Source organism: Pseudonaja textilis, chromosome 13 (assembly GCF_049901715.1).
Source record: "Pseudonaja textilis isolate UNSWEBS1 chromosome 13, rPseTex1.2, whole genome shotgun sequence".
NCBI lineage: Eukaryota > Metazoa > Chordata > Lepidosauria > Squamata > Elapidae > Pseudonaja > Pseudonaja textilis.
This window is the reverse complement of record NC_142002.1, coordinates 19442018-19461108: the sequence shown is the minus strand read 5'-3', so window position 1 is coordinate 19461108 and position 19091 is coordinate 19442018. Positions and strand designations below refer to the sequence as shown.

General features: G+C 45.6%; 1 protein-coding gene across 1 annotated transcript; it reads right to left on the bottom strand.

Moving 5' to 3' along the window:
* Positions 1-539: 539 nt before the first annotated feature.
* Positions 540-18471, bottom strand: CIB2 (calcium and integrin binding family member 2). The gene is made up of 6 exons (XM_087941665.1): positions 17978-18471; positions 13678-13712; positions 10758-10869; positions 7069-7216; positions 3992-4187; positions 540-1888 (listed from the first exon to the last, which is right to left on the bottom strand). The coding sequence occupies exons 1-6, from the start codon at positions 18026-18028 to the stop codon at positions 1867-1869; spliced, it is 564 nt and encodes a 187-aa protein (XP_087797791.1). The 5' UTR covers positions 18029-18471; the 3' UTR covers positions 540-1866.
* Positions 18472-19091: the final 620 nt, after the last annotated feature.

Sequence of the window (19091 nt, the reverse complement as noted above, 5' to 3'; positions counted from 1 at the left end):
GCGAAGTGGGGGGTGGGTTGGATGAGGTCCCTAAAGGGTTGTACAGGTGCTGGAGCTCCGGACTTACGACCACATTTCTGTGGCTGAGTGAGACATTCAGCGAGTTCTACTGTCAGGGCTCTTAAACAAATTGCTCTAGCTGTTAAGTGAATCAACTGTTCATTAAGTGAGTCCATCTTCCCCCACTGAGTTATCAGAAGCCAGTTGGGAAGGTCACAAATCTGTCTTCCTTTGATTTTTAGATCTTAACTTGGATAAACTTTTTTTAAAAGAGGTTGTTCTATTGTCATTTGCTGCCTGGTCCCATAAATAAATGGCAGTACCTAGAAATTTTGGGGAGACCACTGACACCCCTTTTTTTATTTTTTTTGGCCACAGATTGAGCCAATTTTGGAAAAATTAGGTGCATCGGAATGGCTGCTTTCCTTCAAAACCAAAAAAAAGACCCCTATTGTCTTTTTTACGTGGCTTCATCTAGGTTAAAAATCAGCGAATAATCATAATAACAATAATCACCACAAACAACAGGGTTTTTTTTTCTCAGCTCCGCTTCTCTAATTTCTAACTCTTTTTAATCATGATTGTATCACCGTTTGAACCAACGATTGTCCCAATTTCTTTCCTGTTTCGACTGGCTTGCTGTACGCCGCCCGGAGTCCCTTTCCGCGTGAGACGGGCGGCCAAATAAATCGGATTAATAAAAATCAAATACAAACAACCAGAGCCTTTCCTTTCAAATGGGAAGCCAAAAAAAAAAAAACCACCCAAAGGTCAGTAAAACCAGCCGACGTTTTTAATTCTGGATAATTTACAGAAGCCACACAATATGTAGCCGAGCCCTTCCAGGAAATTGTGTGAAACTTGTGGTGAGGATATGATTGTCATCGTGCCTAGTTGATTAGCCAAGAACCCGAACCGAGGCAGGTGGGGGGGAATAAAAATAAAAATATGAAATGCAGCTGGTTTCGGAGAAAAGAGAGAAATCACAGCGGTCACGCATCCAACGAGGAAGACTGCCTCGGCTGGGTTCCCCCGGGGTTGTGCGTTGGCGAAAGGGGTAGGTTGTGTTTTGTGTTCCCTTTTGTTTTCGTCCTTGGCTTTCGCTCCTTTCGTTTATTTTGATTATTATTAATTTTTTTTTTTTGCAATCGGTCAGCTTAATGCAATCAGGATATGAGGCAAAGCCAGAATGCCGACCCAGGTTTCTGTGTGGTTGTCTCCGTTTGGGAGAAGCATTGATTTGCTAATGCAAAATGTCTTTTGGGAGGCAGGAGAAATATTTCAAGTTTCATTAAGGGGAAAAAAAAAACCTTTTCCCGATGTCCGGTGGATGAAGCGCCTCGGTTATGGGCACCGGCGTTTTTTTTTTTTCATCTGCCGTGCGAATCCAGCGGGGAGGGTCGCCTGGTTTTTAAATCAGGGAACCTCCTTCTCTTGGGAGTTCCAGTGCTTTGGTTTCATCAAGTCCTTTTGGGGAGATTCAACATCTCCATGAAGTTGCCCTTGGGTTTTAAGTCATCTTTTTGCTCAGAGGGCTAGTATAGACACGTATAAAAATGACAAGAGAGCCACGCGGGAGGATTCCGTGGCCCAGTTTTTAAAAAAGTAACAGTCCAGCAAGGAGGTGTATCCCACGAGGTGACTGGCCCGTTGCGGGTTGTTGTTTTTATAAAAACAAAACAAAAACAAGTTAGTAATAATAATAATAATAATCCAGGGATATTCCAAAGATCTTGGGAAATAGTCCTGCATCTGCTGGGCTGGGGATTCAGCAAGTCCTTTACTGCAGCCTCCAGGAAAAAGGAGGAGAAGGAAGGCAGGAAGACGTCAGCCAGCCTGGCTTCCGGTGGTTCAGCCCCATGGGTTTTAGATTCGTATGTGGAAGGTGCTGTGAAGGAAACGGGAGGGAGGGAAGGAAGCGGGAAGAAGGAGGGAAGGAGAAGGATGGCAAACAGGGAGGAAAAAGGGAAAAAGGGAGGGAGTGGAGAAAGGGAGGGAGGGAAGGAAGGTAGGAAGGAAGGAAGGAAGGAAGGAAGGAAGGAAGGAAGGAAGGAAGGAAGGAAGGAAGGAAGGAAGGAAGGAAGGAAGGAAGGAAGATAGATGACAAACAGGGAGGGAGGGAGGGAGAAGGATATCAAACAGGGAGAAGGACAAAGGGAGGGAGGGAGGGAGGGAAGGAAGGAAGGAAGGAAGGAAGGAAGGAAGGAAGGAAGGAAGGAAGATGTCAAACAGGGAGGAAAAAAGGAAAAAGGGAGGGAGTGGAGAAAGGGAGGGAGGGAGGGAGGAAGGAAGGAAGGAAGGAAGGAAGGAAGGAAGGAAGGAAGGAAGGAAGGAAGGAAGGAAGGAAGGAAGGAAGGAAGGAAGATAGATGACAAACAGGGAGGGAGGGAGGGAGAAGGATATCAAACAGGGAGAAGGACAAAGGGAGGGAGGGAAGGAAGGAAGGAAGGAAGGAAGGAAGGAAGGAAGGAAGGAAGGAAGGAAGGAAGATGTCAAACAGGGAGGAAAAAAGGAAAAAGGGAGGGAGTGGAGAAAGGGAGGGGAGGGAGGGAGGGAAGGAAGGAAGGAAGGAAGGAAGGAAGGAAGGAAGGAAGGAAGATGTCAAACAGGGAGGGAGGGAGGAAAGAAAACAACAATATGAGAGCAAGCTAAGTTGAGATCCACACGCCTTAACGTTGCTAAAGATGAGAAACAAACCCTGGTCTGGACTGTCAGATTGCACTAAAACACAACATTTCATATCAAGCCAAGTTGGCCCCTTGCCCAAACACCGTTTCTTCAACCGACTTGAATGGGATGTGGAGTGTTCCACTATCCTACAGACCTCTCTCTCTCTATGTGTGTGTGTGTGTGTGTGTGTGTGTGTGTGTGTGTGAAAGTTTCAGCTTCCACAATGATTTATATGAAACCATTTCCTGCTAAAACGTAGCCAGCCTTGTAGAACGGAACACTTAGCTCCTGCCAGCTGGGAGTGCTAATGGGGGCCATTAAAATGCCCAGGACTTCAAAATGATCCTTTTTTTTTTCAAAAAAAAAAAAGAGAGAGAAACGATCCCTCAGGGAATCACATTTTCAGAATCCGTAAGTGCTTCTGCCATTGCCTGGAAGTTTGGGCCTGTGGGATTTAGTACCGTTGGAAGATCGTTCGGTCAGATGTGGCTGGTTATTCTCAAAAAAAAAACAAAAAACATTTCCTTTCCGATATCTATTTCCTTTCAAGTTGTCCTCGACTTGAGTCAAGGAAAGCTACCCAAGGAAAAGATCTCCTGGTTGGGTGCAGCTTTTCCAAGTCTACTTCTGACCATCTCTAACCTATTCAAATCTGACCGCAGATCTTTAAACCAGAGTTCTTCAACAAGATCTGCGGACTCCAAGTTCCAGAATTCCAACAACAACAACAACACTGGCTTGGGGAATTCTGGGAGTTCAGGCCCACACACTTTAAAGTTGTCAAGGTTGAGGATCCTTGATCGATGGTGGAAAGGCCCAGGTGGGATTCAGCCGGTTCTGACCAGTTCTGGAGAACCGGTAGCGGAAATTTGGAGTAGTTCAGAGAACCGGCCAATGCCACCTCTGACTGGCCCCGCCAACCTCATCTATTCTCTGCCTTCCATTGAGTCCCAGCTGGGTCTTCTTTGGTTGCCCTGCCCAGGAAAACGGAGCTGGAAAGCAGGTTAGTGGGGTGGGGAGGGAAGGGGGATTTTGGAATAACCTTCCCCTGCCACGCCCACCAAGCCACACCCACAGAATGCCACACCCACCAAGCCACACCCATGGCTGATCAGCTGGGTCTCCTTGCGTTGCCCTGCGGAGGAGAAGGGAGCTGGAAAGCAGGTTAGTGGGGTGGGGAGGAAAGGGGGAATTTGCCGTATATCCTTCTCCTGCCACACCCACCAAACCACGCCCCACCAAGCCACGCCCACCAAGCCAGGCCCAGAGGACCAGTAGTTTTAAAAAAAATGGAATCCCACCACCGTGGCGAGGCTTCTACCTGAGAAAATCCGGAGCTTTGGAAATCATGTTCTCGAAGTCTGAAAACCCCAGCTTCCCGTCGCCGTCCATGTCCGCTTCTTCGATGACCTTCTCGCAGACCAGGCTAACCTCCTCCTCGGTCAGCTCTTCCTTGGTCAACTTGTTCAGAGTTTGCTCCAGGTCGGATTTGCAAATGAAGTTGTCGGTGTTAAAATCTAGGCAGGCAAAGACAGGAAAGAAAGGGGTGCTCAGAAGGCCTCTTGGCTGCCCTCAACTGGGCTGGGACTACGGCTCCCATACCCTGCACCGTGGTCGATGGGATACGGAGTCCCTTTTTTTTTCTTTTTTAGGGCTTCCTATGTAGCTGCACAGAAACAAATAGATGGGGTCGAATTTTTCTGCTGGGCCAACTATCCAGTATTTGAGGGGCTGTCCCAAAGAAGAGGGAGTCAAGCTATTCTCCAAAGCCCCTGAAGGCAGAAGAAGAAGCAACGGATGGAAACTCATCAAGGAGAGAAGCAACCTAGAACTAAGGAGGAATTTCCTGACAGGGAAGACAATGAACCAGGGGAAAAGCTTGATTCCGGAAGTTGTGGGTGCTTCAACCCTGGAAGTTTGAACAAACATTTGTCTAAACATTGTACAGGGTCTCTTGCTTATTTATTTATTTTATTTGTCAATTACTTACAAGATAATAGGTATAAGTAAAAACATAGTTTTGAATACATGGATACATATAAGAAAAATAGAAGAAATAGGACAGGGACGGTAGGCACGTTGGTGTGCTTATGCACACCCGCTACAAACCTCTTAGGAAAGGGGTGAGATCAATAGGAGACAGTCTAAGGTTAAAGTTTTTGGGGTTTGGGGAAGAAACCACAGAGTCAGGTAGAGTATTCCAGACATTGACCACTCTGTTGCTGAAGTCGTATTTCCTGCAATCAAGTTTGGTGCGGTTAACCTTGAGTTTGTATCTATTGTGTGCTCTTGTGTTGTTATGGTTGAAGCTGAAGTAGTCATTGACTGGTAGGACATGGCACTGTATGATTTTATATACTATACTTAGATCGGACCGAAGACGGCGTAATTCAAGGTTTTCTAGGTCTAGAATTTCAAATCTGGTGGCATAAGAAATTCTGCAACGAGTACAGGAGTGGAGAACTCTTCTTGTGAAATATTTCTGGACTTTCTCCACTGTGTTAATATCGGATACGTAATGTGGGTTCCAGACTGATGAGCTGTATTCGAGTATTGGTCTAGCAAATGTTTTGTATGCTCTAGTTATTAGTGTAATATTACCAGAGAAAAAGCTACATAAGATTATGTTAACAATGCCTTTTTGGCTATGTAGTTACAGTGGGCTCTAGCACTTAGATCATTTGAGATGAGTACTCCAAGGTCCTTTACAGAGCTTGGATCATCAACAAGATCTTGACTATTCAGCCTGTATTTTATTTTCTGATTTATTTATTTTTTTGCCAATATGTAGGACAGAGCATTTATTTGTTGAGATTTGAAGTTGCCATTTGTTTGACCATTCTGACACATAGTCAAGGTCTTTTTGAAGGGTAGTAGTATTGTCTGTGGTGTTGAATAGCTTGACATCATCAGCGAAGAGAACGCAGTTGCTCTTGATATGATCACAGAGGTCATTTATGTAGAGTATGAAGAGAGTTGGTCCTAGAACACTGCCTTGGGGGGACACCACTGTTGACAGGTACAGAATTTGATAGGACGCTCCCAATTTTGACCCTTTGTTCTCTGTTTGACAGGAATGCTTCTATCCAGTTATGCAGGTGTCCAGAGATACCGTAAGATTTTAGTTTTAGGAGTAGTTTGTCGTGTACCACTGAATCAAAGGCTTGAGCCAGAGGTTGGATTAGAAGGACTCCAAGGGTCCCTTCCAACTTGGTTATTCTGTCATTGATCGGTATTTTCCAAGCTCCCAATAAATTTGATCGGTGGGGAAAAAAAATATGCATTGATTTATTTCACGTGGTTTGGACGTCTTAAATTTCAACCAGCCCCGTCAACCCTTCCGTTCCATTTCTCTTGGTTGGAATCTACCCGACATCTGGAGGTGGTGTGTTTCTTCCTCGACTTTCTATCTCTGAAGCTCAATCGTGAATCTACCAAGTGAACAATAGCCTGGTGATTAAAAGGCCAGCTCTGAACATTGGTTTTATTGTGCTTCGCTCAATAAGCAGAATTACCACCAGTTCTATTTAATTACGAACCGGCAGAATGACATTTTGCAGGCTGCATATGGATGGTAAATCTGTCAAGACGGATTTATGGGGGAAAGGTCTGGCATCTGACAGGACTTTCCTGCCAGTGAAGAAAACAAATGACATCCTTCTTGTTTTTTCCCTCCCCCCACAAGTTTTTTGGACCTGTAGCCCTCCAGGAACGGTGTGGTGAAAAGCAGATATTAAACATTAAATTGATGTTGAAGGATGGCTTTGCTGAAGAAGTTTGTGGGGAGGGTGAGTTGGTCATACCGGTAGCTACCAGAGACAATTAAGACAAAAAGTTTTCCACTTGTTCCATAAAATGCAAAATACTTGACGAGAGGTTCACAGAATCACCACACCTCCGAGAGGAAGACATGCACTGGGGACTGAGAATTTTTATCTGCTTATCATAAGGATGCTAGACTGAGTCTGGGGGATTCTGAGAGTTGAAGTCCAGAGTTGACAAAGTTTAAAGACCCCTAACCTGCTATTTATTCCACTCCTTGGCACAAATCTTAAAAAGATTTTAAAGATCTTGCTGAGAATTAGCTGATTCTGATAAGGATACTAGGCCGGGTTCTAACCCAGAGTTTCCAACCTTGGCAACTTTAAGAAACGTGGACTTCAACTCCCAGATTTCCCTAGCCAGCCTGCTTTAAGTTGGTGGACTTCAACTCCCAGAATTCCCCAGCCAGCCTGCTTTAAGTTGGTGGACTTCAACTCCCAGAATTCCCCAGCCAGCCTGCTTTAAGTTGGTGGACTTCAACTCCCAGAATTCCCCAGCCAGCCTGCTTTAAGTTGGTGGACTTCAACTCCCAGAATTCCCCAGCCAGCTGTTCTCCCACCCTGTTATTTTTCTTACCGTAAATCTTAAAGGCATAAATTGCTTTTAGTTCTCGGGGAGCCATTTCACTAAGTACAGAAAACATGTCGACAAAATCATTAAAGCTCAGATTTCCTTCTGGGTCTTCTGAGAAAGAATGGACAATTCTCTGCCTGAAGGGATTTTCCTGCAGAGAGAGGTAACATGTCAGCTCCCTCCATTTTTTAATAAAAAAAAAAGCCTAATAGAAATCAAGAGGTGTACCTGCTTAAATTATTATTCAGAAGGCATTATTTAGAAGGCAAAGAAGCATGAGGCTTTTGAAAGAAGCCATGCCTGTTTTGTTTTTTAGAGCATGAAAGAAACTGAAGAAGAAATGATGCAGCTGCTTCGATGAGTCCATTTGGGAAAGCAAACGAGTCCTTAATGTGACTCATCAAAGCAGCTGCATCGTTCTGCTCCAATACACCCAATCCTTTCCAAATGTTGCAGTGCCTTTGGTGAACAAGCACACAATCACACGTCTTTTTTTAAAAAAATATATTGTACGAGGGGAAACGGTTGGGCTAAAATTACAAACGCTTAAGAAAGGCCATTGCAAAAACAGTCCCTTAGATAGAAGGTCCCGTATCAAAAAAAAAAAAAAAACCACAAGCTGGGTGAATTTAAAAAAAAACCATAAAATAAAAAAAAGTATGGGGTTAAACTAGAGAAATTCACCCAGTGCTTCCGACGGGAGGAAAGCCTGTGAATGGATTTCTGCAGACATTGTGTCTTCTCTGCAGTCATTCCCAAAGGAGAACACGAGAGGAAGCGAAAGATATGTCTGCCCAGACATATAACATCTCAGGAGCTGAAGCAGTCTCTCCCATTTCTGGACTTCTCCAGTGCTACCCATCGGTGTCTCTTACAACAGACTGCATTACCACTGGATCCAGTTACTCGGATGGCAGTCTGCAGACGGATCCACTCAACACCTCTGGAAACAGGGAATAGATCAAAAAGACCAAATCCCTGTGCTGGGAAAGGCAGACCCTCGCAGGCATAAGCCATCTTTGGACTCAATTTCTATTGAATCTGCGACATCCTCTGTCCATTTCTATCAGGTGGCAGTGGTGGAAATAAACTGGCCATCATGTCATCAGGAAGGGATGTGGAAGGCTTTTCCCCAAAGCCTTAAAATAGAGTAGAGTAGAGTAGAGTAGAGTAGAGTAGAGTAGAGTAGAGTAGAGTAGAGTAGAGTAGAGTAGAATAGAATAGAATAGAATAGAATAGAACTGAATATAATGAATAGGATAGGATAGGATAGGATAGGATAGGATAGGATAGGATAAGATAAGATAAAATAAGATAAGATAAGATAAGATAAGATAAGATAAGATAAGATAAGATAAGAATTAGATTAGATTAGAATAGAATAGAATAGAACAGAACAGAACAGAACAGAACAGAACAGAACAGAACAGAACAGAATAGAATAGAATAGAATAGAATAGAATTCTTTATTGGCCAAGTATGATTGGCCACACAAGGAATTTTTCTTCGATGCATAAACTCTCAGTGTACATAAAAAAAATGCATTCAACAAGAAGCATAAGATACAACACAGTGATAGTTATAGGATACTGAATAAGCAATCAAGTCATACTAGGAAACTAAATAAAACAATATAAATTGTACAGATACAAGCAACAAGGTTATAGTCATAAGCAGGAGATAGATAGATAATAGGAAGGGTGAGAATAATAATAATACAGGCTTAGTAAAGGACTAAGGAAAGTAAATGACAGGTGTTTTTTTGTGATTGCGCTGCATGAAAAGTTGGTTTTCGCAACAGAAAACATTCTGGGAATCTGCTGTGAATTCACTTTGTTTCCTGTTGGAGCCAAGAGTCGTTAACATAGGGAAGATGCCTTTAATTAGCTCTGGAGAAGAATGATCTAGGGATCCAATCTGAGGTTGGCCGCTCCAGTTGGAGCTGTCCATGGTCCTCCTTGAATCCTGAAGTCCCCCGCCAGGGCTTCTCCAGAGTGGTGACCAAGCAGAGAAGGAGGCTCCCATCTTCACTAGAATTGCAAGAAGGTCCTGAGCAGGGTGGACGACTACGGCCCTCTCTATGATCTGTGGCGTTCAACTCCCAGACTTCCTGAGCCAACATGGCTGGCTCAGGAATTCTGGGAGTTGAAGTCCAGAGGGCGTAAAGGGGCCAGTCTGAAACCCAGTCTCTCCATTAACCCCTGGTGGTTATGGTCTCCACCCTACGTTCCAATTGGCTGAAATAAGGGCATGAAGTTTGCCAATCTGAGTTGGACTTTCAGGGATGGCTTCAAGGTGGAATGAAAACACATGATGGGGCATTCAAAACTCGGTTTTGTTTCAACGCCATCGTTACGGGCCTCCTTTTCTTTTCTGATAACAGCCTGGAGACACTCCTGCATTTTTCCAGGTGGAGACTCCGACTAGTGCAGTGAGCTCAATAGCTAAAACCAGCTTGTCCCAAACTTCCTATCCCTGTTGTATTCTTTTTGACTCATGGCTGGGGTCTTTCTTTTCAACGTTGGGAACTTTTAAGATGGATGGACTTCAACTCTCCTGCTGACCAGGGAGTTCTCCTTCCCCTCCCCGATGTTTTCTAGAAGACATTAGTAATTACGTTAATTCTTCTGCTTTTTGAGGGCAACTCAATCCCAAGATATTGGCCTTCTGGTTTCCTGTTCCCTTCTGTGAATATATGAAGTTACAAGGCTATAGATATAGTGTAAACCAATAGCCCTTAGGGTTGAAAACAGGTCAAAGTCACTAAGAAGCATGGCTGGGTAGAAGCTAGGCCAAGGGCTATCTTGCACCAGGGTTCCTCCGGTGTGGAGGAAAAGAGGAAGTCAGAAAGGAGCGCCCCAAAACCAATAACAACAAAAAGGGAATTTGATTAGGGAAACTTTTGATGCTTTCTGAGCTTGGTTGTTTTCTTTCAGACATTTCACTACCCAACTAGGTAACATCATCTGGGCTAATGAATGTGAGGTTTGCTCCCTGTTTATATACAGTAATGTTCCCTGTCCATGTTGGTGGGATGTGGTTTTTCCCCTTGGTAATTGATTAGGGTACTGTATTCTGCTCAGTTATTTGTCTGGTGTTAATATCTGCTTATCTGGGCGCTGCTTATTGCAGACAATATATTTTGGCTTTCTTTCCCCCACTCCCGCCTTCTTAGCGGTTTTATTAGCTCTTTTCAATGGCATGTAAATGTGATTTGTCTCTATGCGTTGATGGCTGATGGATCTTCTTCTATTGGGAGAATTCAATTAGCCAAAAAAAAAAAAAAAATCAATACTCTACTGAACAAAAGAGATATGCAAGATTCTTGCCAGGCCATAAAAGCCAACAGTTTTTAGGGCAAAATGGTTTAGCATGAAATCTATTCATGTATTTATTATTATGGTCTGTTCCCATCCGATTGGCTCTGCAAAGGCAGAGAAAGAATTTGAGCTTATCGGTACCATGGCCTTCTGTATAGAATGCTATCCATGCAGATGTTTAAGAGCCCGTCATCTCAATGCGGAAGTCTTTAACGAGAGAAACTTAAATCTTTAAAACAAGAGGCCGGACTTTTGTAGCCACATCTGTGAAATGTGCAAATTTTACAGCCTACTCTGCCTCCCACTCTCAAAAGATTTTATAGGCTACGGAAAATGCCAACAAAAATAAGGCTGAACTCGCCCTGCCATTACCTTTAATTCCGGCATGTTTTCTATCAGCTGTAGAGGGAGTTTAACATCTGGATTCTTGGTGTAATCCATGGGGACCATGTTTGGTGCCAGTTCGTGGTAGCGGCCATGCAACCTGTGGGGAAACAGACGCAGGTAAGGACCAAGAAGATGGTACTTAGGGAAGGTTTGGTTCCCAGCTTCAAGGAGAAGTTGATTGTATTGCTCCTTCTGGCCACCAAAACTTTTGAGAACTGATGTGATTTCCCTCCAGGTTAACGAAACTAAGTCTTGGATTCTTATTTTCAAACGGGAGAAGAACTTTTCTTGGAAACCAGGAAAATGAACATCAGTGGTACTGTCATGCCCCTGTCAGAGTCTGAATCCTAGGAGGAAGCTGGACAGCTGGCAGGGAATGGGAGAGTAGCTCCGTTGGCTGTGGAGAAGGCTGGGGAAGGGCAAAGTCTGGGTGGGCAGAGCAGGAGAGAGGTAGAACAAGGGAGAGGGAGTTCAAAGGAAGACCCAGGCCCACCCTCTCTTCATCCTAGGGCACGTAGGGAGGAACAGAGAATGGAGCAACGTGAGTTGCATGGCTTACGGGGGAGGAAAGGGCCCTGATTCCCTTCATTAGCCACAGCTGGGAAGAGAGTTGATAAGAAAGGCAGGCTGCATACGGCAGGCTGTTGGGAGCAAACATGACTTTATCTCGTGCTGTTGTGGCTTATCTGTGTTCCTGGCATCTTCCCAACCATGTGAGTTTTGCCGTACCTTCAAGTCTGAAATTCTTGCTCCTGCCCTGCCAAACTAATTACTTCAGTTTGGCTTGTTTGGACTTTAAGTTACAGTTTGTGTTGACCCCGTTTTGGACTTAATTTCCTGCAGCCAAAGGCTATTCCTGGGAGAGTTTTTCTCCAGCCAGAAGGTAACCAGGACATTGGGGGAAAAGTCGGGAGATAATAAAGGGACTCTTATTGATTATCTGACTGTGTTGCCTTTGTGCCACGCCCCTTTGGGTCATCACAGGTACAGAAGTCACAACTCTGCCGCCCCTACCCGATATGTGGGACCCTCTGTAGCTCGAGAGGCCGGAGAAAAAGATGGTCCTACATTTGAGGGGAATTGATGACGATACTTGAAGTCCAAGAAAAAAGGAGAACGTCAGGTTGGAGACAGATCACCTCTCCTGGTGTTGATGATTCCAAAGCTTGTCCAGGTTCAAGTTTTGACCAGGAGACATCATAAAAAAGTTGCTTTGATACGAAAAACCTGGGGAAGCATCCGCCTGCATTTCCCATCCCGCCTTCCGCTGACACATTTTGTTCTCTTTAAAAGTAACCCTCTTTGAAAGAACTCCGAGTCCTGCAGCCTTGGCTGGGCCAGAATAAATTATGGGCCTCCTCTCTGGTTTTACCTTTCAGGTACACTGCACACAGCAGAGACATCTCTGCTACGGTGAGGGAAGAGAGAGAGAGAGAGAAAGAAAAAAACCCCTCAGATTCCTAAAAAGAGCCTCCTCTGGACAACATGTGAGCAGAGCGTTCGTCCCACGAATTCAGATAAACACGAATGGATTACTGGCTTTGAGGTGAGACGATGGGTTTGGAACAGGATAATGATCTTCTCAACAGAAATACAAAGAGTAGCTTCAGTTCCTTAAGGCTGGAGATTGTAGTTTTGTACCAAGTCAGAACACACACACACACACACACACACACAAAGGACTCTAACAGATGATCAGAGTTGGAAAGGACCTTGTAGGTCATCTAGTCCAACTCCCTGCCCAAGCAGGAGACCCTACACCATTTCTGACAGATGGGAGTCCAATCTCTTCTGGAAAGTCTCAAGTGATGAAGCTCCCACAACTTCTGAAGGCAACTTCTGTTCCATTGGTTGATTATTCTGTCAGAAAGTTTCTCCTTATTTCCAGGTTGAATCTCTCCTTGATCAGTTCCCATCCATTATTCCTTGTTTAGTCTTTGGGTGCTTTGGAAAATAGCTTGACCCCTTCCTCCCCTCTGGGGAAGCCCCTCAAATACTGGAAGATAGGTTCTCCTATCTCCCCTGGTCCTTCTCTTCCCTAGACTAGCCAGGCCCAGTTCCTGCAACCGTTCATCGTATGTTTTGGCTTCCAGTCCCCTCATCCTCCTGGTTGCTCTTCTCTGCACTCTTTCTAGAGTCTCAACATCTTTTTTATAGTGTGGGGACTGAAACTGGATGCAGGACTCTAGGTGCGGCCTTAGCTCTAGGAAGCAGGATAATTTTTGCAGCTGGATTGCAATAAGCCACAGTCTCACATGGAGGCATAATAAATATGGGAGAATGCATGGCAGGTCGAGAGATCAGGCGGTTTCTTGGTACTTGTTGCAGAGACCGTTCCTTTTCCTCCTCTGTATGAAATCTGCACTTTAATGCAGACAGATTAGGGTTCGGAATGGGCAGATCTCATAAAAATAACCGTGACTGTTTTGGGAAATTGGAAGGAGGAGGAGAAAAGGGAGGGGGAGGGGGAGGGGGAGGGGGAGGGGGAGGAGGAGGAGGAGGAGAAGGAGGAGGAGGAGGAGGAGGAGGAGGAGGAGGAGGAGGAGGAGAAGAAGAAGAAGAAGAAGAAGAAGAAGAAGAAGAAGAAGAAGAAGAAGAAGAAGAAGAAGAAGAAGAAGAAGAAGAAGAAGAAGAAGAAGAAGAAGAAGAAGAAGAAGAAGAAGAAGAAGAAGAATGGTGATGATGATGATGGATAGTGAGGACATTGGTTGCTTTGTTTTTAATCCAAGGGGTTTTGTCCCAGATGGTTCGTTGTTGAGTTTGGAAGAGCTACCCCTGCCCTTTACCCTCAAGGTATGCAGGCTCCTCTCATTCTTTGCCCCCAAGGAAGGACTTGAGCGATGCCCGATGCCTCTTCCTGTGGACAAACCTGGAGGGTGGAAAACAAGGTGCGTATTCTGCTCACCTGAGGATCTCCTTTCGTGTGAAGAAGGTGCAGTCCTGTATATTAGAGAAAAAAAGAGAAATAAAAGGGAAGTGAGATTTGTCCATGGTGGGGGAATGATCTGCGAAGGAGGAGGAGGAGGAGGCCTCTTCAGGTTCTGCAGAGGAGAAGAAGGTCTCTGGCCTAAAGTCTCCTGCCTGACCAAGGAGGTTGGACTAGAAGACCTTCTTGGGCACCCGTTATTAAGACTGCCTACGGAGTGGCCGATGGGCTCGACGGTCCCTCCACGTTCGGTGGGGCAGCTGAATAAAGTTACAGAGAATGCGGGGAGGTGGTTTCTCTCGCCCTTCCAGAGAGGAAAGACTGACAGAAGAGTTGCGAGGGACCTTGGAGGTCTTCTAGTCCAACCTCCCTATGCCATTCCAGACAAGGGGCTGTCCAACCTCTTCTTCAAAACCTCCAGCGATGGAGCCCCTACAAATTCTGGAGGAAAGTCCAGATAAATTTGTCCTTGCTGTCAGGAAGTTTTGTCCTTTGTTCTAGGTTGGTCCTCTCCCAATTTTGCCTTTCCAGCTTCTTCAACGGGGCTTTGGGTTCAAGACGTTGAACCTTTTCCTCCCCACCTCTTCTTGGTGACGACCCCTAAAAGATTGGCACCCCGCGAGAGAAACAAGCCAGGATCCTTCCCTGAATGTGCACATTCTTTACCGCTTAGGGAAGAAGGGTGTGAGTGGCTCTTTGCAAAAAGGCTGGCACGGGAAACAAAGAAATGCTGGTTAAACACCCTACACACACCCTACACACACACACACACACAAAGGAGCTTTTTTTTTTTCCCTCTCGTGTAATTATATCAGCCAGGATCCGTAGCCAAGATTGTTACTTAACCAGAAGCGAAGACCAAGGCTGGGCCGGGCAAGGTAATCCAAACTTCCAAGGGAGAAAAACTCAGCCCTCCCACCCAGCGTCCTGTTTCCGAGCTCCATTAAGCTAAAAGCCTTTTCGGCTTTCCGGAGCCAAACTTTGGAGGCCGGCGAGCATGTTCAGCAGCCTCCGCTGTGCTTGTACATGGAGGTTCTACTTTCAGCCCCACGTTTTGGCCGGGAAAAGGTTTTTTGAAAGCATCACCATTTATTGCGGGCTAATGGCTTCGGATCGACTTGTTCTGAGGGGAAATGCGGCTTGGAGTTCAGTTTGCTTTCAAGGCCAATTAGCATCATTATCCAAAGAGAGAGAGAGAGAGAGAGAGAGGGAGGAAGGGAGGGAGAGGGAGAGAGAGAGAGAGAGAATACATAAACTAATAAACTAAACTAATAAAATAAAATAAAATAAAATACGTCAAAGGTTGGCAGAAAAGCTTTTTCAGAATTAAAATGAGCCCCAGTATCTGCGATTTACAAATGCGTCTGCTCGCCTCTATTCAACTGAGATGTGTATTATTATGATTATTATTTTACAGTAGGATCCTGGCTTTGTATAAATAGTCAACCAGAAAGGCCAAAAACTGGGGGGAAAAAGTGAATTATCCTCTTAAGAATACGCAAGTCTGATGAAATAGAAAGGATGCTTCTGAAAAATTTCTCTTCAGAAGACTTTCTTTCAAGATAGGGTTTTTGTTTTTCCCAATCGCGAGAATCTATTCCTTTCTTCTTTCCACTTGATTGAAACGGCCGTTTAAGCAAGATCCATTTCTAATTCTTACATGGCTTTTTTTTTCCCCCCTTTATCTATCTTTGTGTAAAGTTTTACTGAGTCTGACATGCTGCCCTTGGTAATAAAATAATTTCCGATGAGATCATGCAGGTTAAACGCCATACAGCTAAAATAATTATACAGCCCTTTTTGTCTCACTGAATTTGGAAGAGATAAAGACTCGACTTGGAATTTTGAAAGGTAGAAGGTTTAGGTCCCCCCCTTTTTTAAAAAACAAAAAGGTATTATTATTATGATTGATTGATTAGCCTATAGCCATATCAACGTACAAGGTTCAAACACGTATTACCAATAAAACCCTATACAAACAATTACCAATTTTTAGCGGTAATACGTGTTTGAACCTTGTACACTGATATGGCTATAGGCTGATCGATCACAAAGTAATAATAATAAATACATATATACAACATATTATTTCTAGAATAAAAACACCGTCAGAGTGGAAGGTGTCTGTGAGGTCATCTGGTCTGACCCCTCCCCCCCCGGATTAGATTTTCTGCAGAACATTCACACCCAAGTAAGAGGGTGAGTTTGCACAACACAAATATGTCACAAGGTAGCTTCACCGAGGTTCTTACGAACCAGTCTTGCCAAGCTGTACAAATGCACCAGCTTGCTAGATTTTTTCCTCCCCCCAGAGTTGGTTCAGCGTGTTGTGGGAATGCATCAAAATGAAGAAATCTGAAACTTCATTTGTAGAATCAAGAGCTGCAACAAAACGTTGGAGAGGCTTGCTCACCAGTCCTAGCCTTGGATGATGGGAACTGGGCTCCAAAATTTCTGAAGGGCACCAGCTCGACCACGAGAGGGTTCCATGCATTATTATTATTATTATTATTTTAAAATTTCGTTGCAATTTTTCCCTAAGATGACACAAGCGTGGAGGCTGTTTTGCTTTAAATTGGTGACTTTAAACCTCGGCGTTGAATTGGCAAGGGTGTCGCTCGCCCTCCTTCTAAAACCTTCCAGATGGAAAGGAGTCAGTGCCAATTTCTCTTCCCTTAGGAAGGTTTCAAGTGCAAAAGGAAGAGAGGGAAGGTAATTCTGCAGATGTCGGCCACGGGCACAAAAGGGCCAGTTTCAATTTATGTATTTATTTTAATTGGCTAGCTGGAAAGGGAGGATGAAGCGGCCCAACACACACACACCCCACCAGAAACTTCCAATGGTTCTTTCCAATCCAGGCCAGCCTGAGTCTTTGGGTTGGAAAAATAGGCTCCTATTTAACAGAGCAGGTGATGGGAAGGTTGATTCCCACCCTCCAGTTCCCACTGGATCTCTTTCCATGGGAATGGGCCGATCCTGAGATCTGGATGTTCCTGAGGATCACCGGAGCAAGGCACGGACCATTCTGAGGGCCAGCAGGGCCGGGCAGGCAGCCCTATTCACGCAAAAGGGATTTTTGCAGGATTTTGCTCTTGCAAGTTGGCTCATCCGTTTGAAAAGGGGCCTTCTGAGGCCACGAAGCCCACCCAGGTGGTGTTTACTTAAAGCAGGGGTGTCCAACCTTGAAGACTTGCGAATTCCCAGAATTCTCCAGCCAGCATAGCTTGAAGATTTATGGAGTTCAACACCAAGAATTCCCTGGGAGCCATCTGCCTCAACCTCTATCTATCTATCTATCTATCTATCTATCTATCTATCTATCTATCTATCTATCTATCTATCTTCCTCCTTCTTTCCCTCTCCATTCTCTCCTTTCCCCTCTCTCTACCTCCTTCTCTCTCTCTCCACCTCTTCTTCTCTCTCTGTCCTTTCTATCTCTCCCCTCTATCTCTCCTTCTCTCTCTACATCTCTCTCTTCTCTCGCTCTCTGTCTTTCTCCCCCTTTTCTCTTTCTCTCTCTCTCTCCTTCTCTCTCTCCTTCTCCTTCTCTCTTTCCCCCTCTATCTCTCCATCTCTCTCTCCATCTCTCCCTTCTTTCTCCCTCTCTCTCCCTTCCTTTTCTCTTTCTCTCTCTCCCTTCTCTCTTCCTCTCCCTCTTTCTCCCTATCCCTTCTTTCCCCCATTCCCTATCTCTCTCTCCCTCCCTCTCTCTCTCCCTATCCTTTCTCTCTCTCTCTCTGTCTCCCTCTCTCTCTTCCCCTCCTCTCTCCATCTCTCCTTCTCTCTCTCCCTCTCTGCCTCTCTCCCCTTTTCTCTCTCTCTCTTTCCCCCTCTCTCTCTTTCTCTCTCTCCATCTCTCCCTTCTTTCTCCCTCTCTCTCCCCTCCTTTTCTTTCTCTCTCCCTTCTCTCTCTTCCTCTCCCTTTCTCCCTATCCCTTCTTTCCCCCATTCCCTATCTATCTCTCCCTCCCCCCTCTCTCCGTCTCCCTCTCTCTTCTCTCTTTCCCCTCCTCTCTCCATCTCTCCTTCTCTCTCTCCCTCTCTGTCTCTCTCCCCCTTTTCTTTCTCTCTCTCTCCCAGCCTGACCCCAAGGCCAGATGGAAGGAGCCCCCCCGCCCGTTGCAAGGAAGTCTCCCAACCAAGCACCCAAGCTTAGGGAAAGGCGGCTTCCACCCCCAGGAAAGAGAAGATGGGGGGGGGGTGTTGGAGAGACCCGCCAGCCTCCTGCCCCCCCCCACTCCACCCTGAGCCTCCCTGAGCCCAGCCCAACCCGGCTCACCTGATAGGCGTCTAACTGTTCATCCGTAAAGATGGTTTGCTTGTTCCCCATGGTCGAAGGAGGCGCCTTCCCACGTCCAGAGCCGTCCCATGCCAAGATTTAGGGCCCGGGGGTCTGGCGGGCATGGAGACCAAGCATGCAACGGGACCGGATCGAGGACGGGGAGGGGGGGAAATTGGGGGAGGGAAAGGGGGGAGGAAAAACCCTCACACCTCCTGCATCCAAAGATTTGCAGCGTCCCTTCTCCTTCTCCTTCTTCTTCCTGCAGAGGAGGAGAGGGGGGCTAAACTCCCCCCATGAAGCTCAGACCCAGAGGAGGCGGTCTGGGCTCCCTCTTTCGTCCCTGGCGGGGCAGCCGGAGGGCTCTGCCGGCGGGAGACAAGCGGAGACGCCCCCGAGGTCCGGAGACACCATCTCGGCTGCCTCAGGGCTCCAAGGCACGACGGCGAGGAAGCGAAGACGGTCCTCCTTTCGGCGGCTCCATCGTGCGCCGCGCCTCTCCGGCCACACGGGGGCAGCACACTTCGGCTCGGGGTTTTTTTATTTATTTATTTCATTTCATTTCATTTCATTTATTTATTTATTTTTGCCAATCGCTTACAAGAGAATAGGTATAAGTGAAAAAAAAAACATAGTTATGAATACGTGGATACATATAGAAATTTTTTAAAAAAATAATATATAAAAGAAACAATAGGACAGGGACGGTAGGCACCTTGGTGTTTTTAAGGGCTGAAGCCGGCAAATATTTATTTATTTGATTTATTTGATTTGTCAATGGCTTACAAGAGAATAGGTATAAGTAAAAACATAGTTGTGAATACATGGGTGTGGGGCGAGGGGGTCAAGTTCCCCCCTCCGTCCTTTCCCCCTCCCCTCACTACCTCCTGTTGTTCGCAATGCAAGTGACACAAGCCTTGGGTTCCTGTGGGCCACGTGGACAATACAGCCTGGTGTTCCCACACAGCCTGGATTCATTGCTTTGGGGGTGACATTTCTCTGTGGACCACGAAAATTTTCTTGCGGACCACCAGTGGTCCCCAACCTATTGGACAGATGACCTCCAAGGCCTATTCTATCTATTCTTTTCTATTCCACTCTATTCTATTCTTAT

Bases quoted from the DNA above. Each gene is read 5' to 3' on its own strand.
- CIB2 (XM_087941665.1), bottom strand. From the start codon at position 18,028: ATGGGGAACAAGCAAACCATCTTTACGGATGAACAGTTAGACGCCTAT. The intron at 13,713-17,977 runs GTGAGCCGGGTT...TCTAATATACAG, and splicing joins AACAGTTAGACGCCTATCAG to GACTGCACCTTCTTCACACG. The intron at 7,217-10,757 runs GTAATGGCAGGG...CTCTCTCTGCAG, and splicing joins AAAACATGCCGGAATTAAAG to GAAAATCCCTTCAGGCAGAG.